Source organism: Zootoca vivipara, chromosome 12 (genome assembly GCF_963506605.1).
Source record: "Zootoca vivipara chromosome 12, rZooViv1.1, whole genome shotgun sequence".
Classification (NCBI taxonomy): Eukaryota; Metazoa; Chordata; class Lepidosauria; order Squamata; family Lacertidae; genus Zootoca; species Zootoca vivipara.
The window spans coordinates 2,218,650-2,244,865 of record NC_083287.1 but is presented as its reverse complement, the minus strand read 5'-3'; the positions used below and the strand labels follow the sequence as shown (position 1 = coordinate 2,244,865).

Sequence of the window (26,216 nt, the reverse complement as noted above, 5' to 3'; positions counted from 1 at the left end):
GCATTCTTGACATATGGCTGTCAAGCCTCTGCTTAAAGACCTCCAAAGAAGGAGACTCCACCACACTCCTTGGTAGCATATTCCACTGCCCAACAGCTCTTACTGTCAGGAAGTTCTTCCTAATGTTTAGGTGGAATCTTCTTTCTTGTAGTTTGAATCCATTGCTCCATGTCCGCTTCTCTGGAGCAGCAGAAAACAACCTTTCTCCCTCCTCTATATGACATCCTTTTATATATTTGAACATGGCTATCATATCACCCCTTAACCTTCTCTTCTCCAGGCTAAACATTCCTCATAAGGTATAGTTTCCAAGTCTTTGACCATTTTGGTTGCCCTCTTCTGGACACGTTTCAGCTTATCAGTATCCTTCTTGAACTGTGGTGCCCAGAACTGGACACAAGAATCTAACATCTTACCAGTTAGATTTGTGTCCAGGGCAGCTGTTTATCAGCTCCATCTGGTACGCAGGCTGAGTCCCTACCTGTCCACTGACTGTCTCTCCAGAGTGGTGCATGCTCTAGTTATCTCTCGCTTGGACTACTGCAATGCGCTCTACGTGGGGCTACCTTTGAAGGTGACCCGGAAACTACAACTAATCCAGAATGCGGCAGCTAGACTGGTGACTGGGAGCGGCCGCCGAGATCACATAACACCGGTCCTAAAAGACCTACATTGGCTCCCAGTACGTTTCCGAGCACAATTCAAAGTGTTGGTGTTGACCTTTAAAGCCCTAAACGGCCTCGGTCCGGTATACCTGAAGGAGCGTCTCCACCCCCATCGTTCTGCCTGGACACTGAGGTCCAGCTCCGAGGGCCTTCTGGCGGTTCCCTCATTACGAGAAGCCAAGTTACAGGGAACCAGGCAGAGGGCCTTCTCGGTAGTGGCACCCACCCTGTGGAATGCCCTCCCACTAGAGGTCAAAGAGAACAATTACCAGACCTTTAGAAGGCATCTCAAGGCAGCCCTGTTTAGGGAAGCTTTTAATGTTTGATGGATTTCTGTATTTTAGAATTTCTGTTTTTTTGGAAGCCGCCCAGAGTGGGAACCCGGCCAGATGGGCGGGGTATAAATAATAAATTATTATTATTATTATTATTATTATTATTATTATTATTATTATTATTATTTAATAATCAGTGAGAGAGAAAAACCCTTCTACCTAGAATGGGAAGATTCAGGATCAGGATCGGGGGGAGGGGGCGGGTCCCACCATTCTTCCCCAGTGCAGCCCTCCTCAGCATGGTCTCTGAAAACTAGGGGGGGAGGGAGGGAGGGAGGGTCTCCATGTCATCCAGCCTCTCCCCGGCTCCCATTCTTCCCTATCTTCCTTTGGAGTCTGCCATCCTTGGGCCAAGCCTGATGGTGCCTAGGGAGTCCAGACACTTGGACACCATCCATGTGATTCAGGTGGGGGCCCCAACCCTCCAAAGGGCAGGCAGGTGGTGATGTAGGAAGAGAAGGGAACAAGAAACATTCATTCTGTAATTGAACTTATCTTCAGAAGCAGCTACATAGGGATGAATTTGGAGATTTGAAGCAGATAAACATGATTTCGAAATAGCCTAAATAAGTGGCACAAAAAGAGCGCTAATATAAAGGCAAGCCCATGGTTGAGGACAAAACAGAAACCTTGCCTCAACGACAAGAGTCGGCATCTGCTATGAAATTTGCTAGATGAAGTGCCAGAGAAATAGAAGTCGAGAAAGAGCATCAACATGGGAGTTAAAGTCACACAAGCTTGATGGGATCATCTGCAGACAAAGTCTAAAATCAAAGGAGTTACAAGATAAGAGCAGAGGCGTAGTGGCCTCCATTGAAAAAGAAGAAGAAGAAAAAGAAGGAAAGGAACAAGAAATCGCCTTCAAAAATATTACTGAAAATGACAAGACAGGAAGAAAGCAAAATGTGAACAGGCAATATATCTAACTAACAACTCAAAAGGAGACAACGTTGCAGAAGACCATGATAAACAAGAAGCAATATTAAAAGCAGTAGAAAGTTAAAAGATGACTCTATGTGTGCTAACTAGGGGTTGATGCCACTGCTAACTTTACCTTCTCTTCTCCAGGCTAAACATGCCCAACTCCCTAAGCCGTTCCTCATAAGGCATCGTTTCCTGGCCTTTGACCGTTTTGGTTGCCCTCCTCTGAACACGTTCCAGCTTGTCAGTATCCTTCTTGAACTGTGGTGCCCAGAACTGGACACAGTACTCCAGGTGAGGTCTGACCAGAGCAGAATACAGTGGTACTATTACTTCCCTTGATCTAGATGCTATACTCCTATTGATGCAGCCCAGAATTGCATTGGCTTTTTTAGCTGCTGCATTACACTGTTGACTCATGTCAAGTTTGTGGTGTACCAAGACTCCTAGATCCTTTTCACATGTACAAAGAAAATTCCACCTAAACATTAGGAAGAACTTCCTGACAATAAGAGCTGTTCGGCAGTGGAATTTGCTCCCAAGTAGTGTGGTGGAGTCTCCTTCTCTGGAGGTCTTTAAGCAGAGGCTTGACAGACATATGTCAGGAATGCTTTGATGGTGTTTCCTGCTTGGCAGGGGGTTGGACTGGATGGCCCTTATGGTCTCTTCTAACTATGATTCTATAAGGAAGGAAGGAAGGAAGGAAGGAAGGAAGGAAGGAAGGAAGGAAGGTGTGAGAGAGGGAAAGAGAGGGAGGGAGGGAAGATAGAGAGAAGGAGGGAAAGAAGGAATGAAGGAGAGAGAGGGGGGGGGAAGGAAGCCTACCAAGCGTGCTCTTGTGAGAAGCGGCGGCAGCATCCCACCACCGCCTTTTGCAGGGGCAACCGGGCTACCCCTCACTCTTGCAAGTGGTGGCGACTGCATCCCGCCACTGACACTCGCAAGAGCAGGGGGAAACCGGGCTACCTCTGAGTGCTCCCATGGCTGAAGCCCAGTCGCAGAGGCTCTGCAGGCCCCACCGATGTCCGGGCTTTGCTCCAGGCAGCAGCAAGGCCTCCAAGAGCTCGGGTTACTTACTTCCGGGTTACAATAATGTGTAACCCGAAAATATGTAACCCAAAGCGTCCGTAACCCGAGGTACCACTGTAATTTAAAAGTCTCAGTGTTTGAAAACCTAAGACATACCCTTGCAATAAGGAATCATGCCATTCTATACTATTTTGTTCTTAGATGTTCTTCTTTATTTTAGAGTTCCTCCTAAACATTACACCAGTGAATTTTCTCTTAACATTTTCACAAATCTCTGTTTTCAGTGGCCATGGTATCTTACAGCCCCTGACAAGTCCCTGATTGAGAAACAATCCTTGACAGTTCAGTGCAGCCCCAATACAGACAGGAGTCAATATTAGGCAACTGGGTTTTTTTCTTTCCAGCAGTCAAATGCCCAGTTCTACCATCAAGCATCAGAACTGTAGGTATGTCATGTGGTAAGTTCAAAATGCTCATTAGCGTGTGACTCACCTCAAATATCTCCCTCCATCCCATTCTGGCCATGGGTGCTCTGGCAGCATACACAGCAGCTGCACCAGGTGCCAGGGGGAGTGATTTCACAATAGTGAAATCGTCATCTGTCAATGAAGTGTAGTGTTCTGGCACCACAAAGATCTAAACAATATTGTGATGCCATCACAACAGCACAAGGTTATTATGTAGTGGGTGCAATGGCTCCTGTTCCCGGGGTGACCCCAAAGGCAATAAAACGCTGCCAGAGGTCTGGGGCGCCAACTCTAAGGGGCCCTGGGGCCCCCGACCCCCACAGAATTATCACTGTGGGTGCCTAGGCTCCACCCCTTTCCACTGTCATGCGCCGCCCAATGCCATCACCAGCCAACGCTTTATCTCTGTTCGACACACAGCAATCTCCAAATTAATAATACTTTAAAATACAAAACTTTATGCGAAAGCCACAGAGTCTTACAAACTACCAAATCTGGAAAGAGCTGTTGATATCTGATAGCAATAATTTTTTCAAACTTTTGACTCATTCTAAATGTCCACTTTAAATATGTTTTATATTATTTAACTCAGTCTTTTAACTTCCTTTGGAACAGTTCATGAAGGTACCAACAGAGGTGAGTGGGATGCTATTCACGATACCAAGAGATAGTGGTAGAGTTGTAGACAGATGTTGTTGAAGATATGGATGAAGATGTAGGCATAGAGGGTGTCGGCGTTGTACTAGCAGCACAGGTACATTTTTTCTGTACCACTTTACCTCTGGCACTTTGGCGGATCTCACAGGCCCTGGCCCAGTCGTCCCCATGGCACCAGAGCGCACATGCGTCTCCCTGTCATGACATAACGTCGTGATGTCGCAGGGCCTGGGCACCCACAAGCTGGGGCCCAAGTTGGCGCTGCTGCCAGAGGTGGAAAGATAGTAAAAAGTTGCTCATGCTTAAGTGAGGCACAAATGTGTTTAAGCACCATAAAAAGACATGAAGCTCACATTTATATGATTGATCTACAAAGACTCATGGACAAACAACCTATGCTGAATATACATTGGCTACTTGAGGTGTGATCAGCACATTCGTTAATAAAAACATTCATCCTGGCATAAACAACACCATGACAACAGGTAACTTTAAGCCAAGTTCTAATTTTAGCTTGGCCTACTGTCACATATCAGCTACAGTAGGTATGACCTTCTACGTCTGATTGGTTTAGATTCACAGATGGGTAACGGTGTGTAGAGTCACCTTGCCCACCTCCCCAAATCAATAACACTGCAGATACACAGTGGCACCCCCAATTATAAAACTTGAAAACACCATGAATACTTCACCACAGGCCATGTGGTTGGGGGGGGGGCATTTTTGTTCAACAGTCTAAGGAAATGGAAACAGGACAAAAAGGGAAGAAAATTAAACTAGTCAACCTCCATTTATTATATTAGTGGTATTTATTTTTAAATAGGAAATATTGCCTCTCTTATTTCCTCACTGTTGCCGATGTTGCAGGGAGAAGAGATCATTCAGGCCTATCTTCTTAACAATGGTGTGCAATTTGATAGAGCTAGCTTATTATTTCCAAGGTAGATTAACTTTAAAATTGAGAGGTCTCTGTGATTAACTGATTTTTAAAACCCTTGGTTTAATAATCTTTGTGTTGCTTCTGAGCAATCATTCACTGCCAAGTATTAACGAAAGAAGGGAATTTGGTGTAATGCATAAGATTATGGTGATGACAACTTAAATTTGGATTGCTGTTCTATATATCTCTGCTAGAACAGAAATACATGCGGGTGAACCCAAAAACCACAGCTGGGTACCAAGGCTGTGGGGAGAGCTAGGCAAGACTTCCTAAAAGAACTACTCTGCACCTTGTTCTCTGCATGTCATGTTAGCACAATTGTATCATTGGCTAAGTTTATTGCATGCTCAACCGCAAAGTCCCCCACCCCAGTGTGCCCTGCCTATTAGCATGAAGGAATAAATGGACACAACAACTGTCTGGGATTTGAAAATGGCCACAACTTTATTGGTTTCAGCTGCAGGTAAGCCTTGGCTTAGGCACTGGGCGTGTATCCCTCCCAGCCCCCTGTTGGGAGTCTGAGGCATGGCAGAGTCTGGGTCCATCGGAAAATGCAGGTTTACACAGCAGCATAGCTGCTAGAGGGCAGGAAAGGCAGGGCACACTGGGTGCCACTTACCCAGGGGGTAACACTTACTACAGGGTCTGCAGTGCACCCGAGCCATGCGTCTGCCCTGGGAGTGATGCGGTAGGCAGACTCCTGCAACCCCCATGCCGCTCAAAAAGTTGCCGTGGGGCTTGTGTCTTCTGGTGGCAGGTGGACTCCATGCAGACTCCCACCCTTGTGAGTCAACTTTTATAGGTGGGTGGGACTGCCTCACCTGGTGTAATGATGCCAGGTGATTGACAGCTAAGTTGTCCTGTCCACCTGTCAAAATTGGCCCATAGGGGTAGGAGGAGATTGTGACAGGTCAAAAATCCCACCACCCCTGGTTGCCCACCACGTAGATGCTATGGGGCGAAGATGCAGTATCATTCTGGCATATGGGTAGATACTGTAGACTTTGACTCCTACAAATCTTTTTGTAGTCCATCACTGAAGGTTCCAGAATAAAGAGGATGATAACAGGTGAAAGAACAGGACAAACCAGGGTCTCTGCTGCATAATGTGACCTGGGAGGCAGTTAAACTACATAGGTATGAATCTACCCATCACCAAGGAGAACTAAAGGAAACTGGTTTCCTTCTTCCCCGGCCTCTGCTAAGACAACCAGAAGATAATTTGCCTAATATAAGCTGACTGAATGCTTCCATCAGTCTCTGCGGTCGCTGTCTGCTGCCAAAGTCCAGCCTTTCCTGTGGCCGTCTCACCTCAGCCTTCCATCTAAAAAGCCCAGGTGGTTGCATGCCCACCAGCAAGTTTTTGATAGAGACTTTGCATAAGGCCTTTTAAAACCCCTTTCAGAACATAGCTGAAATTCCCTTCTGATACAGTTGCAAATGAGGGTTGTGGTATGTTGTCTTTGGGGTTTTTGTTGTTGCATGTTTACATTTGTAACTGGGAAGCAGAGCAGATGGTTCAGGCATTGCTCACTGTGACGTGTCAGTTAAAATAACTGAAGCTACTAAATGCTTGTTTGCTGGTGGGAAACTCTTTCTAGGGAGACCTTGCCTCCTCTGCTTGGAAAACGGCTCCTCCAACGGCAGCTGATTGGCTCTGAGAGCCTGTTTATCTCCCATTGCTATCAGCTCTTGCCATCCTCTGCTTTTGTTCATTAGGGCAGACAGATCATTGATTTGGCGTTGAGCTCCATTAAGAAGGCTGGCACTGAGAAATGTGTCCCTTACCACGGGGATTTATTCTAATTGAACTCACTGTTAGGCAGATTTAATAGGAATCCTGCTGTTTTTGATGATAATACTGTGTTTGAGTTTCATATCTTACACACACACACACACACACACACACACACACACACACACACATTGCATACAGCTCATCCAGAGCAAGATAGAATATTTAATACAATAGCAATTCATAATAATTCATCTTTAAACATGTAGCTTACATATTGAAAAATCATAAAATGCAGTCATTACATTTTGTGCTTTCTCATTTTTAAAGGTCAGCAAAGATCTGAACTTAAGCAGTGAAAAATCATACAAGAAGATGGTACTGAGTGGATTTAATAGATTTGGGGATGCTAAAACTGAGAAAAAAAGACACACACTAGCAGCAGGGAAATGCAAATAGTGAGACTGAGCTGAAAAGCAGAGGTGATTTTTGTCAAAACTTGTCAGTTATGAAAACCTCACACCTTTACAGTGATTTGTCACGGGAAGGAGGCTAAAAATAGGAATAAAACTGTTTGCCCATTCAGACTCAGAACAGGAAGCAGGGAATTAGTTTCATGGCATTGTTTACATAGACAGATCTGATTAGCCATTTCATCTACCATTATAGAATTGTAGAGTTGGAAGGGACCAACAAGGGTCATCTAGTCCAACCCCCTGCAATGCAACATGGGGCTCAAACCCCAAATCCTGAGATTAACAGTCTCATGCTCTCCTGAGTTCTCCCATAGCATTGCACAGGTAATTCACTTTTCTTCTGTGCAGCATGCATGGAAAAACACATATACACTGTTTCCTCACAACTTGCTTAGGTGGTAGGGTAGGCTGGGCTGGGGAGGAGGGACCATGGGCCAGGTGGGAACCCATCAGATGCATGTGCCCCCCCCCCATATTACATGTACTGCCCAATTTTAATTGCTGATGATCTCAAATTTGAATGTTCCCTCGTGAAAAGTAAAATCCCTGCACAAAGAAATGTAGCATTTCAGAGAACGTGGCTGCAGCTCTCCTCCAACATTCTGGTTATTTAATGGACAAGAATGTTCATTAATTAAGTATACATTGGTCTGCAACAGTGTGCTTAAATGAAGGATGTAATATCAAACAAGCAAACAAAGATGATGTGGGTTCCTGTGAGAATCCCGCAGGGAAAACTCTCTGACTAATTCAACTTTCTTCCAACTTATGCCAATACATAGCTGCCAAGTTATCCCTTTTTTTAAGGGATTTTCCCTTATGCTGAATAGGCTTCCTCGCGAGAAAAGGGAAAACTTGGCAGCTATGTGCCAAGAGTGTGTACCTGATGAAAGAAGAACTGCCCTTAATCCCCAGATCAATAGATGCTACACATTTCACAGACTAAATGAATAAAGTAATCAACTTTTTTGATTATAAAGTAATCAACTATATACTTTATCATAGCTGCCAAGTTATCCCTTTTTTAAAGGGATTTTCCATTATGCTGAATAGGCTTCCTCGCGAGAAAAGGGAAAACTTGGCAGCTATGACTTTATTATTACCACGTGATAGATCAAACAGTACGAGGAAATTTCCCACCGATCTCCTCGGTGTGTCTAGCAAAGATACGGCAAATGGCCTTCCTTTGGGCTGGTCACCGCTGCCTTCACACAAGCAGATTCAGCAACACCCAATACTGTATTGCTTTCCTTCATTTTGCTTCCTTTTCTTACTGCAAGAGTTTACTCTTAGTTTACTGTGAACTGACACTTTGGAGAAGGATAATATACCTATGAACAGTATGGATTAAAGGTGTATTTAATATATTTGCTAGGCCAGGCTTCCTCAACCTCGGCCCTCCAGATGTTATTGGTCTATAACTCCCATGATCCCTAGCTAGCAGGACCAGTGGTCAGGGATGATGGGAATTGTAGTCTCAAAACATCTGGAGGACCGAGGTTGAGGAAGTCTGTGCTAGGCTATCCTTCCCCCCCCCAGCGCTGTGCTTGACGTTCACACACACACACACACACACACCCCAACCACCTGAGGAAGCGTAAGCTGAGAGAAAGCAACCGGAGAAATATCGCTTATGGTTGAGCTGAGACATAGGCTTAGTTTAGCACCCTGGCTTCTTAAGGGAGCAGAAACCCATGAAATCCATGCATGGCTTTGACTTGGTTAACTATCCTGGGCAATTTTCTTGCTGAAGGAGTAGGAAATAAGTAGGAGACCCTCCTTTGGATTGTTGCCACACATTAGTTCATATCTCCTAGGGCTAGGCCAGGCATGTCAAACCTGCGGCCCTCCAGATGTTTTGGACTACAATTCCCATCTTCCCCAACCACTGGTCCTGCTAGCTAGGGATCATGGGAGTTGTAGGCCAAAACATCTGGAGGGCCACAGGTTTGACATGCCTGGGCTAGGCCATCAACTGCCAGGAGGATGTGCTCACGGTTGCCAGCAGTGTGTGAGAGACAATCGTGTGGCTGAGAATATTGAACTTGTGTTGGTGTATGCTCTCTATTTTTATTTAACGCATAACATTTCACGAAACCCAGAGTTATAGAAGGGTGGTAACCCATTTGATCCACACAAGCCTGTGGCCTGGAGAAAGTGATCTGCCCAAGGTTACCTCAGTTGAAAAGCAAGTTGACCCCAGCCCTACCCAGTCTTGAGCGCTAGCTACACTGGTGCTCTCCAAACTACTGGGACCACAGATTGCTTAATCACCATAATTCCTCTTTCCCCATTTGTGATAGTTTTGCCCAACCTGATGCCTTCCAGAGCTTTTGGTCTTCAACTTCCACCAGCCCCGGCTGTCACAAGCACACTGCCTGGCACTGATGGGAACTGTAGTACGCAGCTAGAGTGTCCTGGGCTGGTGAAGGCTGAAAAGCAAAACCACCTGTGGGCAGGGCTTATCACTTCTTTAACTCAATCTCAGCAGAGCGCCTAACTTTTGAGGGGCTTTATAAACAAGGGCCAGTTGAAGTAGCAGCAGTAGGATACTCTCCAAGTGTCCCGAGTTTCCAGGGACAGCCCTGGAATTACAGAACCTGTCCCGGATTCTGTTTTGATCCCAGAATGTCCCATTTTTTTTTCATTTTTCCTCCCCTCCATATCTTGGAGAACAATTAAAAGTGGTGTGTGTAGGTTCAAAAACACACTTATCCTGCTTATACGGGAAATAATTTTTCTGCACCAAATGAAGGAAATGAAGCTGGCACAAGAAGCCCTTCCTATAATTTTGAGGGAAAATGTCACCAATCCATTTTAAATTCTGTAATTTCAGTGCTTCAGCAGCCAGCCTTATTTTTATAAAGGAAATATGTATTCATTTATTCATTTATTGTAAATGGAGCCTTACACTGTCTACTGAGAAGTAAGTCCCACTGTATTCAATGGAGCTTACTCCCAGGTGAAAACTGTGCAGCCTTACACTGCTATTCTAAGCATTTTTACTCAGAACTAAGTCCCACTGAGTTCAATAGGATTTACTCTCTGAAATGTTCCTTATCCTCACAGTTATTTATATATACATTTTTTAAAAATAATTTTTATTAAATTTTCCAAATAAACAAAAAAAATTATAATAGGGGAAAGGGGGCGGGTTATATATTTATATAATGTATATATAAAATGTATATATAAATAAGATGGAATGTAATTGTTATTTCTATACATTTTATATATACATTATATAAATATACAACCCACCCCCTTTCCCCTGACATGGACTCAAGGCAGCTTACAGCTAAAATTTTATTTCATTCCATTTATCTGTTGAAGGTGTTGTACCGATCCCCTCCAGCACACATTTTATCTTTACAACAATCCTGTGAGGCTGAGAGGTTGCACTTGGCTCAAGATGACCAATGTTGATGTGTCTATGTGTGTGGCGAGGTCAAACACAGGAGAAGCTTTCTGATATAACATAGAATGTCCCTCTTTTCATCGGAGAAATGTTGGAGGGTATGCTGTAGTAGTTGGGTGAATCTCCTGACTTTGCCTTTTCTTTTTGTAACTTCAAAGGTAAATTGCGTTTAAGCGGTATATATTTGATTCACTCTCTTTAATCATTTGTAAAAAATGCTAGCATATTTGTGTGTGGTTCATGTTAGTGACAGAATGTTTAGCTCTTTATATTCTGCACTGCTAAGACCTCCTCTGTGACAGGTTTTGTTCTGGAAAAAGAGGCAAGAGGCATCTATAGACTGTGATACCCAAAGGTTAAACTGAAGAAGCAGACCTTTTGTCATCAATTTAGTGGGTGATTGCTGCTGGTGAAGTTTCCTAGGGAGCAAAACAGCTTTCTCCGTGAGTCAGCAGAGCCTGCTTGAATCTCAGACAGTTCTGCCTAGTAGAATTGTCTTTTGCCACCAACAAATATGATTCTAGTGTTCTAGTTGTTGTTGTTGTTTAGTCGTTTAATCATGCCCGACTCTTCGTGACCCCATGGACCAGAGCACGCCAGGCACTCCTGTCTTCCACTGCCTCCTGCAGTTTGGTCAGACTCACGTTCGTAGCTTCGAGAACATTGTCCAACCATCTCATCCTCTGTCGTCCCCTCCTCGTGCCCTCCATCTTTCCCAACATCAGGGTCTTTTCCAGGGAGTCTTCTCTTCTAGTAGTTTGGTTTAATTGTTTGTTTGCTTTTTAATCATTCAGAATATGCTGATCAAAAGTGATGTTACATCCTAGATTATCTCCTAGTGCTCATGCTTCGTGTGGCATCATGAATTTCAAGTACAGCCTATCAGGAAGGGAATGCAAATCCTTTTAACTAAGGCTCAAATTTTCCCAAGCAGCTTCACAAGGGAGTAAGTTTCACCAAACTCAGTGGGATTTACGTCCGAGGAAGGATGTTTGAACTGAGCTATACATAATGCTTATTAAAATGGTATTGCTATTGCGCAGTCAGGCGGAGTCCCCCCCCCAGCCCCCAGGGCAGCCCCGAGCGGAATAATGACACAAGACCACGTTATATGGGATTAAAATTGGCCACAACTTTATTAAAATTCAGATGTAGGAAGACCTCGGCGCAGGCATTGGGCGTATATCCCTCCCAGCCCCCAGCTGGGGGTGGGGTGATCTTCAGGGTTGTCCAGCTTGTGTGGGGATTGGGCTAACTCTGGAGAACATACGTTCAAGCAGATAGCCCACCCCCCTTGATTGCCGCCGCTGGAAGGGGAGGGCAATAACAGCCAATTGGCATAGTCAAATGCCCCCCCTGGTGCCCCATTTACGGGAACCCTGTTATCGCCGCCGCAATAGGGCGGGGGGTCACCGCCCCCACACCCCTCCCCTTTATGTAAATGACTAAAGGATTCCGCCCAAGGCCTGCATCTGCCAAAGTTGTGACGAATTGCTACGGGAAAGGTGAAATCTGCCAATGCAGGGAAATTCCTTTCCAGCCCTTTAACAGCAGCCGGTCGTAGCAGCGCCTGCGTGTGTGTATGCCTGTGGAAATAAAAACCTGTAAAGCAAGCAGCCTGTGGAAGTAAATAACCTGTAAATCAATCATAACATTAGGGACTGGAGGGTGGGAAAGCTCTGAATCCGTCGGCTGCTTCCCAGGAATGGCTCCTCTTCTTTGTGTGCAGGTAAGCCTACCTGAACCTACCTGGCCAATCCCCCTGGCACGCCTCCCCTTGGCTGGATTGGTCGGCTAACTGAGTGGGCGGCGACTCCAGCCTCCAGCCTCAGGTAGGCAGCTGCCGCCATCTGCTCCAGCCCCCTTTCCTACTTTTGGAGTGGACCAGAGTGAAGCCTGCTCCAACACGGTCCACTCCTCTTGCCCCACCCTCAAACTGCTGTGGTTTGGTCATATTTGAATTTTGGGTTTGGTGGCAACCCCAGCAAGCTCCACGGCAACCAAGGGAGTGGAGCAATGGCCAGTGGAGTGGAGTGGCTTCAAGAAGGCGGCAGGGCCATGTGCCAGGCCGCAAACCTTGCCCACCTCTGGACCCAGTGAGCAGCCATTTTTAAACACACCGGGATCAGATTGGCTTACAGGCTGACCAATGAGTTCCCTGTCTGACCCACCGTGCTTCCTCCCACCAAGCCTGCAGATCTCACCTGGGTGTGGGTGTAGGTAGACATGTGTTTCAGTCTCTACAGTGTAAGAACATGAATCTCTTTCCCTCCCACACCTGCCTTAGAAGTGCCAAGAGAGGAGGTGGAAGGTGATCATGCTTCCTTTCTCACCCCGCTAAAATTTTTACCAGTCGGTTTATTGACATGCTTTTGATTGGCATGTGAAAGTGCAGTTTACAAAGATTCCAATAAATAAATGTGGGAATAAAATGTCCACAGCAACTTCAAGAGACAGATCCCCTAAAATTGCTTTAAAGAGGGAGATGGTTCAAGAGAGTTTAATGTATGATGATAACAATTGCTAACCCCATTGCATTGGAAATCAGCTCATTGCCCCAACAGCTATAAAACATTTGTCAAGCAAAGCTCAATGTACTTCATGATACCCCTATATGCTCAGCCAACCAAAATGAAAGCCATCCATTCTCCCCTTTATGTTTCACTGATGAAAATCTTTCAAGCTTATACATTTCAATGAATGCTACGGTGCTGCAGAGAGCTTAGATGGAGATGCTGTTTCCCCTCTCACTTAATTTGAAATGGTCCTTTAATGTGGGAACATAGGAAGGACACAGAGAATAAATCACCTGTCACTGAATTGCACTAGTCAAGCCTGACGTGAGATGTTGTGGCAAATTTGTTGAAGTTTTGAAGTTATTACACTTTGACAGTTATTATGAAGGTATAAGGATATAATACTCGACTGATATATATTCACCATAACAGAGCTACTGCTGAGCTTTGCCCAAAGTGAATAATTTTGAGGTTTCTTCTAACTTGGTTGAAAGAAATTTCTGAGACACTTCAAGGGAAGCAAAAAGGGGTTTGATAAGACCAGTGAACCTTCAGAAAGAAGCTACACACATTCCTACTGGAAACTCACAGAAAACAGCAGTGCAGGTTGTTGCTGAAGCTGTGTTGTGGTTCTGCCTTCCGCCTCTCGGTGACGAAATTTTCCACAGAGTGGACAAAGTAGAGCATAAAAAATGTCTCAGAGGGAGCCTTTATAAACCCTTATTATCTTCCCAAAGGGTCTGTTTACACTGCTAGCAAGTGCCCGTCTAAAGAAAAGCTAGTGTGAATTAGTACTTTTGGGGAAAAATGCTGCAGGAAACATCTTATGCCTTCATCATGAGAATGGCTGCTGGCTGGAGCCATCTTGTGTAAGGCATCCAGTCATGTGGAGTCTGTGAGGAGCGTGAATAATCTCAAAATTTGTGAAAGTGACTTGGATGGACCAAAACAGTCACTCTCAATTTGTCACAATTTGGCAGCTGGTAAATTGTGGGGGTGGGGTGGGTTTGGCCATATTGGCCATTGCTGTGCCCAAAATTCAAATGTTGCCAGGGAGGGGAGGAAGTTTTCTGTACAGTGGAGCAGGGCTTCCTGCTACCCCCCCTTTTACTTTATTCTTTTAAAAGCATCTATCTCTGGCAAAAGCTTCAGTGGCATAGTAGGCAGCGAGAACTTCCCTCCTTGCCATTGCAGATTTTAATAATAATAATAATAATAATAATAATAATAATAATAATAATAATATAATTTATATCCCGCCCTCCCCGACCAAGACCAGGCTCAGGGCGGCTAACACTGAATATAACTACATTAAAACATTAAAACAAAAAACAAACAGTTGATTAAAATGTAAGTTAGAATACAGTTTAAAATGCAGCTTAAAAAATGCAGCCTCGTTTTAGTGGTAGCCTATAGTTCAAAGCCGTAAGGGGAGAAAAGTGTCAAATATTCACCGGGGCCAACTAAAAAAGGAAACTTTTTTTAAAAAAAAAACACCCATCCACTTTTTGCTCTTCCCCTCAAAATGGGAAAACCAGTTTACACACATTCCTCTTCCATCTCTAGCAGCTGTATAATCAGAATTAAAGGGTGGTAGTCAGTTAAGTTTTACTCAGAATAGATGCATTGAAACCAACTTAACTCAATCATGTTCAGTGATTTTAATGGGTGGTAAAATAAAAAAATTCCTTCAGTAGCACCTTAAAGACCAACTAAGTTTTTATTTTGATATGAGCTTTCGTGTACATGCACACTTCTTCAGATACACTTGAAACAGAAGAGTCAGACCCTTATGTATATACAGAGGGGGGTGGGGGGGAATGGGTGATGGGCTGATGGGAGTGGTAAACCTGTAGATGGCTGTTAACGACTGCTGATTACTGCAATTGGTCCTGCGGGGAAAAAGCAAGGGCTGAGGTGCTAAAGAAAGCTTGATCATGCATAATGAGATAAGAATCCAATGTCTTTGTTCATCCCAGGTGGTTCCATGGTTTTAAGCTTCGTAATGAGTTCCGATTCAGAAACTTCTCTTTCCAGTCTGTTCCTGAAACAGGAACAGTGGGTGGTGTTCCACTAAGTTTTATTCAGAGTAGACTTATTGAATAATAGAATAATAGAATTGTAGAGTCAGAAGGGATCCCAAGGGTCATCTAGTCCAACCCCCTGTAAAGTAGGAATCTCAACTAAAGCATCCATGACAGATGGCCATCCAACCTCTGCTTAAAAACCTCCAAGGAGGGAGAGGAGTCCACAACCTCTGGAGGGAGACAGTTCCACTGAAATCAGGTAACATGACAAAATTTTACTAATGTCTACTCTGAGTAAATTTTAGTGGAATGCCACCCACAATCTTTCAACTGGGGAAATTTCCAAGAAAGCTCTGTTAGGTATTAAACAGTGTAAATGTCTGTCTTTCCATCTAACTTCTCAGGGGCTGGAGGCTGGTGTCCATCAGATAGTGATCACTACCAATGGCTGCAAGTGGATTTTGGCAATAGGAAGCAGATCAGCTCTATTGCTACTCAAGGCAGATACAGCAGCTCTGACTGGGTGACGCAGTACCGGATGCTTTATAGTGATACAGGGAGAAACTGGAAGCCATATCACCAAGACGGAAATGTCTGGGTAAGTGATTTGCCCAATGGCACTACGTTGTTCTCTCGTTGTTACGCTCTTGAAATATACCTTATTTCACCGGGAATCTAGTGGTACTGCTGTGTCGATGGTTGACTCTGAAATCAGGTACGTTTCCTTCCACACAACATAGCAGACTGTCTTCCTGCCCTGAGGATGGAGTTACATTTGTTTTCTGAATAGGTTGTGATGGAATTCTTGTCTGATAGTATTTTGTCTCTTATGGGGTAAAGGGCCACGTTTTCAGGGATGAGTGGAGATAAATATGAAAGTCATGAAAATGTAGGAAAACATTTTGGTCTAGAAAGAAGTGCAACAAATGGGAAGTATGGCAGAGGTTTATAAAATGGTGGGGGGAAAGTGGAGAGAGAATTTTCCTTTCTTTCATATGGCTTCAAAGGGACAGAGCACTTTAGAGAGACTACATTGATTATGGTTTTTATTTGAGAAAAAAAGACCAATTGAGAGACTCATTTTTAAATTATGCATGGTATGGGAAAAGGAGAGAGAGAGGTTTCTTCTCTCCCATTATACTGGGACACTGTAAGTGGTGGCCAGGAGAAGCACGGCAGGCAAAAGAAAGCCATTTACAGAATTTACTACCACAGGATGTGGTGATGGCCACTAAAGTAGGTGGCTTTAAAATGGGATTCAGCAAATTCATGGAGGGAAAAGGCACCAGTGGGTGACTCTGCCCAACCTCCAGTTTCAGAGTCAGTCCTGGTTGCTGGGGAAGAACAAAGGGAGAGAGCTATCTCTTCACGCTGTACCTCTGGGCTCCCCAAAAGCATGTGATTGATGGACGGAGTACTGCAGAAAATAGTGTTGAAGAAGGTGGAGTTTGGGGTTAGGGTTAGGGTCTGATCCAGCAGGGTTGATTTTTTGTTCAGAATTTGGTACTACATGAAAAATCCAGCAGTTTGAGAAGCTCGTCTCACTTTGAATGAAAAGGAAGCTTCTACACCCTGGGGATAAGCTTAAAAGCATGTGACTAATTTTTGATCAGATCAATGAAGCCAACGCTGGGGTCAGTGTGATTTCCCAGTGGTTAGAGGTGCCTTGCACAACTCCTGGATTCTTCCCATGACAAGAAGCAGCAGCAGAAATTAAACAAATTGAGCTAATATTCACAAATGTGCTTATTTCACATAATTTGTAGAAACTGTGACATTCAGCATTCCTTGGTGCAGCATTTTTGAATTACTGTTTTTAAAGTACAGGGTATATACTTAGCCTCACATAGTACCTTGCTGGGCTTGCTGCACTCTCTTCACAAACCTAAAGCACAGTGATTCCTTGGTAATGGTGTACATATCTCGACTTAAATGAGAAAGTAGAGGAACAAGGAACTCAAAGTGCAGAGTTCAGCAATATTCGTGCAAAAGCAGTTTAATATCAAATGAAACAGCCAGGGGACAAAATCTGGGAAACGAAGGAATGAATAATAACGAATGAGCAGCAGTTTGGGTCCATGCAGTGGGAGGGAGCATGAATATTCTGAGCAAGTAATTTTTAAAAAAGATATCAAGGAGAACAAACTATGACAATCTACATAAAAATGTTGAAATGACCCTTTTCTGTATGCATTAGGGAAAGAAGTTCTATAATTACCTGCTAGGTAAGAAAGAAATCGAACATCATGCAGTGAGATGGAGATGGGGGAAAGTACTTTCAAGGTGAATTTAGAGAAAGCTTTCTGTTTCTGCAAAGGAAGCTTTCTGCCTTTACCCTCTTGTGCTTTGGGATATGTTCCGTTTTCTTTGATTGCTAACATTAGTGAGGCTCTTCTCTTGTATGGAATTGGTTTCTTCTTGCAACTACATGTACACTATGCTGAAATTCAGATTTTTCAAAGGTAAAGGGAATTAAGGGACCCTGACCATCAGGTCCAGTCATGTCCGACTCTGCGGTTGCAGCGCTCATCTCGCTCTATAGGCCGAGGGAGCCGGCGTTTGTCCACAGACAGCTTCCGGGTCATGTGGCCAGCATGACAGAGCTGCTTCTGGCGAACCAGAGCAGCGCACGGAAACGCCGTTTACCTTCCCACCGGAGCGGTACCTATTTATCTACTTGCACTTTGATGTGCTTTCGAACTGCTAGGTGGGCAGGAGCTGGGACCGAACAACGGGAGCTCACCCCGTTGCAGGGATTCGAACCGCCGACCTTCTGATCAGCAAGCCCTAGGCTCTGTGCTTTAACCCACAGCACCACCTGGGTTACACATCAGCTACTATGGACATTTTGGGAAATGATATGAAGTCCATCTATAGTATCGTACATGCCTGTTACTCCAACGGAAGGATGCACACAGGACTGGTGTAAATACATACCCTGTTTCTCATATTTTAAGACATACCCATAAAATAAGCCATAGCAGGATTTTAAGCATTCAAGGAATATAAGCCATACCCTGAAAATAAGACATAGTGATAGGCGCAGCAGCAATGCCAGCCGTGGCAGGAGGAGGAGGAAAAAAATAAGACATCCCTTGAAAATAAGCCATAGTGGGTTTTTTTGAGGAAAAAATAAATATAAGACATGTCTTATAATATGAGAAACACGGTACATGCACTTTCCATTTATGCTGACTTATCAGGAACTGTTCTTATTTTGTAGTGCTTGTCTTTGTGTAAATTATTTTCTCTTTCTGATGTGTCCCCTGTCTCCGTGCTGGTATAGGAAAATAAATATAAGAAGAAAACATGTTGTATTTCAAGGAAGCCCCCCCCCCCTTTATATAATAATTACCCCATGCTAAATATTTAATGAATGAAGTGTGAAAGCACCACAAGTTCAATTATCAATCACCAGTGGCTGGCTGAAGACCCTGGCCTCAGTTAAACCTGCTCATCTGGGTGGAAGGCCGAGTTGGTATTTCTCACACTGCCATTGCATCTTACAAAAATGACCATGTTGATGGGACATGCAGAGTTGAAGCATTCATAGTCTTACATAATTTAAAAACCATCCATGATATTGTCATGATTGATAAATGAAATGCTTATTAGCCAACACAATAAAAATGGACAAATTGCATGAACATACGCAAAATGCTTCAAACAGATGCACACAATTCTGAAAAGTGAAATTAAATCATTTTTAATTTGGCAGATAATGAAAGGGATTTGTTAAAAGAACAAAATACTTACACATCAGAAGAGTTTAGTGCTCTAATTTTGGTATTTGCTTCATAGAATCATAGAGTTGGAAGAGACCACCAGGGCCATCCAGTCCAACCCCCTGCCAAGCAGGGGTAACATATTAACATATTCAACAAAGCTGAACAAATTACTGAAAAGGTACTTACCCAAACCTTTCCATTGGTTTTATTATAATAACTCTTGGCACAATTTAACTTCTCTTTCTTTTCCTTCATTATCCTCAGCTTTATTTGTCCTCCCTGATATTTAACCTGATTGACTATCATGTTCCACATGGTTTTGTTTAGGAATGTTAGTGACATAACCAGGAGAAAGACTATCGGGGGCAACAGGGGTACTTAACAAAACAAATATGGTTTAAAAATACCAGAAATGGGAGAGAAATGATGCAGTTACTTATGTCAGTTGCAGGCTCACTGAGGGGGCCAGTTGCCACATTCAGAGCAGCCCTTGGGACAATCCCAAACTGTACCACCTCCAGAACACTTCTGGCAGACTGGAAGTCCTTCATTTTAAGGGAGATGTTCAGATGGGGACACACTATTTAGACCATTTCTATACTGCCTAATATGGCACTGTGGGTTAAACCACAGAGCCTAGGGCTTGCTGATCAGAAGGCTGGCGGTTCGAATCCCTGTGACTGGGTGAGCTCCTGTTGCTCGGTCCCAGCCCACCTAGCAGTTCGAAAGCATGTCTGTTGTGGTGAGGCAAAAGCTACCAGCTTAAAATCAACCCAGGCAACATTTGCATGTCTGTCCCTTGACAATGGGGAAGGCTATGGTTGTTATGGAAATGCTTTATGAGTAATTTGTGAATAATTTGTAATTGGGCAACATAGATCCATTGAGAGACCCCAGCAATGCTAACACTACAGTATGTTTTAGAAATGTGAAAATAAGTGTTAATAAACTTCACAAAAATAGTTTGTATGCTTCTCCAGCACATCTTATGAGAAACTTAAATGCCAAATCTTTTCCAAGATTGCAGTGTATACAGATAGTAGAGTGATTAGATTTACACATGACTTTCATTATAGCAAAAGGTCAACGTATGATCGGAATTCTCTAAACTGCCATGCTTCATCTTTTAATGTCAGGAGATATTGATGTAATGAGGAAGCCAGATGAAGAATAATACCACCAAAAATAAGCATTTTTGATCTTTTAAAGGACTGCCAAGAATGAAAGAACTTAATAGGTGAAGATTTGATAGCTGATTAATTTGGTGCCTCTACTAACCCTTCCCCCCTACTGTTAATTTAGGAAATTAAACAGGAATAACCAAACTTTCTAACCCCTGTTGTGTGCTGCTTGGAGGCCACTGTAAGCCTCTCATTAAGGAATAAAATAGTGGAACTAAAATAAAAAAACTCTTAAAATACTGTGTGTCTGCTTACAGATGATAAAAATAGAAAGAATGCAATCAGAGTTTTTAGTTGCAATTAAATTTTGAACCAAACCTTCCCAATTAAACCTCTGTTAGCTGTGTAATTCATATCATTATGATAATTTACATTAATACATCTGAATAACCTGAACTTTTATGGTAGTTTCTTAAATAGTTTTCAGCCTTCTAGGGGGACAGTGGACATGATTTTCACTGCTTGACACCTTCAAGAAAAATGTAGAGAGCAAAACCAACCCCTGTATATGGTGTTTATTGGGTTGACTAAGGCTTTTGACACTGTAATTTTTAATGCCCTGTGGACTATCCTTCTGAAAATTGGCTGCCCATATAAATTTGTAAACATCATTCGGCTCCTCCATGATAATATGATAGCAACAATTGCAGATAATAATGGCTCTCAAAGTGAACCATTCACAGTGGGATCAGGTGTTAAACAGGGTTGTGTTATTGCCCCAACTCTATTCATTATTTTCATTGGCATGATCTTACACTTTGTTGATGGGAAACTCCCCACCGGAGTAGAAATCATATATCAAACAGATGGAAAGGTCTTCAATCTGAGCAGGCTGAAAGCAAAAAGTAAGGTTACTGTAACTTCCGTCATAGAGCTTCAGTATGCTGATGACAACATAGTGTGCGCACGCTCAGAGAATGACCTCCAAACCATCCTAAATATATTTGCAGAAGCTTACAAAAAGCTTGGCCTATCACTCAACATCCAAAAAACCAAAGTGCTGCACCAACAAGTACAAAATAACCCCTCTGCAGCGCCACAAATCCAACTCAGTGGTGTAACATTGGAAAATGTTGATCACTTCTCCTACCTAGGCAATTACCTTTCCAAAAGGGCCAACATTGATGCCAAAATCCAGCATTGCCTGAGCTCTGCGAGTGCGGCTTTCTCCAGATTGAAGTGCAGAGTGTTTGAGGACCGGGACATTCGCAGGGAAACCAAAATGCTTGTTTACAAAGCTATTGTACTGCCAACATTACTATATGCTTGTGAAACATGGATCACTTATAAACGCCATCTCCAACTCCTCAAAAGATTCCATCAACAGTGTCTCCAAAAAAAAATACATATCACTTGGGAAGACAGGTGAACTAATATCAGTGTACTGGAAGAAGCAAAGATCACCAGTGTTGAAGCAATGATTCTTCAACATCAACTTCGTTGGACTGGTCATGTTGTGAGGATGCCTGATGATCGCCTTCCAAAGCAACTACTCTATTCTGAACTTAAAAATGGAAAGCGTAATGCTGGTTATCAACAAAAGAGGTTTAAAGACGGTCTCAAGGCAAATCTAAAAAAAGTATGGTAGTATAAACACTGACAACTGGGAAACACTGGCTTGTGAGCGCTCCAGTTGGAGAACAGCCTTTACCAAAGGTGTCATGGGCTTTGAAGACACTCGATCTCAGGGTGCAAGGGAGAAATGTGCTAAGAAGAAGGCATGCTTGGCAAATCCACACCGTGATCAACTCCCGCCTGGAAACCAATGTCCCCACTGTGGAAGGACGTGTGGATCCAGAATTGGCCTCCACAGTCACTTATGGACCCATTGTTAAAACCGTAATTATGGAAGACAATCTTACTCGGCTACAAGTGATCACCAAAGAGAAGAATGTCTACTTCTGGGTATGATTTTCTTTGGTGTTTCCTGTCTGTCAGTCACATCCATTTGCTTTCCTGTATTTTAGGACTACTGTATAAACCAACCTTCAAACAATTTGTGCCAATGCAAAGGAGATGGAAATTACAACATGCCCTGTGCTTGCTTACACTGTACTGAGGCAGACATACCAGCTTCAGACCTACCCTGAAAGCTTTGAGGACTAAGCCTTCCTATTGAATGATCTGCTGTTATTTAGATGGAAAGCTTGTTCCACTTCAAGGACTCCAAGGGGATAGAAAGATAAAAGGAGCCTGTTTAAAGCTGCTGAACCACACCTAAATTGTATGGAAAGGTGAACCTTTTCAGCCCCTAACAACATGGTTAAGCCCTGTATTAAAAATGCTATCCAGCCCCCAGAAATTCAGGGAATTGGAGGAATGGCTTCTAATTGTGCAACTGACTGAATATCCCTGTGCAATAAATAGATGCCACAAAAATGCCACAAACCTCCAGTGCTGCTTCTCACAAGGAAACAGACTAGAAGCCACTACAATAATGTTCTGCTACTCAGGGAAATGGGGACTTGCTCACAAAACAGTATTAAACTGTTACAAGTGGAATGCGCAACAAACTGATGCTATGTACCATCTCCTCCTAATTGGTGTGCTCCTGGTTCCAGTCAAGGTCTCCTCTGAGATACTGTATTATGAGGTCACCAACCAAGTGCCCATGGGCACCATGACACTCATGAAAGCTTTAATAGGTGCCTCTGGGAAGGTTCCTCAGACTCTGATCTTTCAATTAAAGAAAGAAGTAAGTCTCTGTCCCTCCTAGAAATAAAAGTTTGGAGCAAAATGGGCAGGTCCTTTCTAAGCGAGTTCTGCAACATAAGAGTGAGTGATAATAGCCATCTTGTAGATTTTTCCTGGTACTGAGGAATGCTCCATGTTATGCAGTCAACATCAGCATCTCAGTGTGTGTAAGCACTACTATGTGATCTACACAATCAGGGCATGGCCTTACCCTTACCATAGGAAGTCATCTATTGGGGTAGTTGTTTCTCTTTGCGTTATGCCACACACACTCTCCATGGCAACCCTTTTGTGACTGGCATTCATATTCAAGATGTCTCCACTGGTTTAAAAAGGTTGGCAAGTCCCTGCTGTAGTGCATCTCCCTTCCCTTCCCAACTGGCACTGGGTAAAGCTATAAAAAGAGGTAATAGGTGATATGGGGGAGGCTGAGTAGTATTGTTCCTAAGAAGGGGGAACAAGAAAAGCCATGGATTCAATAACTAAGGTTTTTACGCTGCATATTTAAAGCAGTACAGAATTCCTTATGCACCAAGCAAGTAATGCTTACCTTTCCAAGAGCTGCCAAAGTGCTAAAGCTGCTTTAAAACAAGAAAACAAAACCCCCTCCATATAGGAGCTTCCTTGCCACAACAAGAGGGGGGCGGGCGGGAAGAGTTTAAATGAGATTGGGCTAGAGCACAGCAAACAGTTTCAACTTTTTTAAAGATCTATTTTAAATGATGTGATATTACAACCTCAGCATTTTTAAATGGGGAGTGGGCAGCAGGGGTTGAGGACCTGGGTGAAATTTAGTTAACAATGAATGAGCAGGAGCTTTAAAGGAGTGGAAAAGTCAAAGGCTAAGTCTCGCCATTTCAAGAAGGGGAAAAAAAATCACTTTGGCTCAGGCCACATCAGCAATTTCTTGTGCCTGCTGACAACCGGAGAACCAAAAGAATTTTGCTGATATCAAGGGGCTCTTTAATAGGACTAAGTCCTTTACAATGTCCAGCATACCAGGTGCTGGAAAAAGTAGCTGTTAGTGAAGGGAAATAATATAACCTTGTCAAGCAATAATGTCGCATCAGTAGGATTGTCAGAAGAGCGAGAATTCTAGCACATCAGACTGGTCACTGCTCAAGGCAGTAGCCTTTTTTTGGCCTACTCATATGGTTCCTTGCTGCAAGGCAAACACACACACACCACTCACCCATTTGATCATCTCAGTAAACAACCAACATGGTACCAGGTATAAGTTCTCCGAGAAGGGGCGTTCAACTACAGCTTTGAAAGGGTCCCCCATGTGGGCAAAAACACACCACCCTATACATATAGAAAGCTAGAAGAACAGACAAAGCTCAATCCTTTCTCCCTGCGTGCTTGTTTTTAGAAGGATGAGCATAGTCAACACTGACATATTCTTCAAAAGCTGCCTTAAAGGAAATGGCTGCAAGCATTTTTATGGCAGAATATAATAATTCACTCTGGTTTCTTTTCTAATGTTGGCCTATCAGGCTGCTATCATTCAGCATACTTTGGTTTTCTATTTCTGCCTAATTCATCTTTTAGAAATCATGAGTGCTTTTTCAGTTTTAAGGGAGAAAAAATTAAGACCATCTCTAATTAATTAAATAATTAAGACCATGATTCTGAAGAGGAAACATAAGAAAATAAAAAAAATTATGTTCTATTAATACAGTATCCTTTTGCTTCATCAAACTGCTCATATATTTTAAAAGTTAGGAGCTTTCTTTTGTACGAATCATCTTGCAATAGTGAAATGACTTTAACATCCACAATTGTGCTCAATCAAAATATGATTGGGTGTTTTCCAAGTTTAGAATGTTTCACATTACAGGCATTTCACTCTTTCTCCCCAACCAACTTAGAGATGGTAGAACTAATAAGCAAAAATGGTGTGAGGTGACTTTGTTCCCGGGGGGGTTTCTCTAGCTCAAGACCTCTGGGTCCATCTTATTGGGACTTTCTGGGAGCTATAGTGGAACCTCTTGTGTCCTTTTGTTCCTCAGACTAGCTTGTGGCAAAAACTCTCTGCTGCTCTTCTTAATTTGAGACAAATTGTAGCTCATGGGGCTTGTTTGCAAGCGTTGCCTGTTTTAGCATTTTCCTGGGTCTTCAGAGCAGCTAGCAAGCCAAGAGCCCTGCACCAAACATGTTGCTATCCCATAATAGCCTTCAGCGTTGAACCTTTAAACAGGCCATGGGAGAGGAGATTACCTTCATACATGCCAAACCTCTTTTAAATCATGCATGTGGCAGAATTGCCTTTAATCTGCCTAGCCATAATAAATCAGTAAGTGTACACTTAGAAATGTAATGTCTGAAGTGGCTTTATAAGACGGAGAAGCTGTTTATAACTGTATAGCAGAAAGTCATGGTTTCACAGTAGGAAATAGTGATGCTTGAGGAATTTATCTTTGCAAATTAAGATGGAAACTCAACTGATCCATGTCTCCCAAACTAATGTGTGGCTTGGGATTTAGTGGTCCACTTCCTTTTTCACTTCCTCTTTGTTCCACAAAATATGTTTAGACTGTGCATTGTGAAATTAAATATGTTCAGATTTTTTTGGCAATAAAATCATTTAAAAGCATTAATTTTGAGAACAATATTTAGAAATATGTGTTGAAATATGATCTTTGTTCCTACCAAAGTTATTCACATCGCAGATCCCATTATTTCCACACCTAATTTAAAAGTTCAAGAGTTCTTCTTGGTAGATAACTTCCTAGCCGGTGACATCACAATGGCGGCTGGTCTTTGTTTCCAGGTTCTTGCCCCCAGGTTATCGAAGGGCTCGTTCCAAATTCAATTTTTTGGGGGGGCAGAGGTTCACAGAATCCAATCTCCTTCCCTTGGCTCTGCCCCACAGGGAAGGGGTCCAACTTAATTTTTTAGCGAATTTTAAAATCCCGTTTCAGCATTTTAGCTGCAGGTTTTGCAACTGCTTATTTCTCGGGGGGGGGGATGACCTCCGTTTCCTTTTTAGATTCCGTCCCAGGACCAAATCTTCTCCAATTATTAATCCAAAAAGAATTTACTTACAAGTCCAATCTTTACTTGGAGGTATCTGACGCTCAGTTGTCATCGGCGCGGAGCTTTATGACCCAGAGGTAGCAGTCTACCCAAGGCTCCGTCCCACTCAGCCTGCTCTCGGCGCTCCTCAAAAGGTGCTTTCCGGGCAGCAAACGGGACTCTGCGGGGCTCAGCAGGGTTCCCACATCCCCGGAATGCTCAATCTGGGGGTTTTCTGGGGGGTCGCGGTGCCCTTGCGACTCTCCCCCCCCCTCTGGGTCGCTAGGGACCTCGGAGACCGAGGAATCCCCCGCCGATCAGCAAATGGCACCAAACCGGAAGTGATTTTATATTATTTGTATAAGATGGAGATGGGGAATCTGGATGGGAATCTAGGATTTAAAAATTC

The 26,216-nt window shown here is 43.3% G+C and overlaps 1 protein-coding gene across 1 annotated transcript in view; it reads left to right on the top strand.

Moving 5' to 3' along the window:
* The window catches only part of CNTNAP2 (contactin associated protein 2), an 869,542-nt gene that overhangs the window by 332,567 nt on the left and 510,759 nt on the right, over positions 1–26,216 (top strand). The window contains exon 3 of the mRNA XM_035101355.2: positions 15,591–15,784. Coding sequence (XP_034957246.2) covers positions 15,591–15,784 — 194 coding nt within the window. The remainder of the gene's footprint in view (positions 1–15,590; positions 15,785–26,216) is intronic.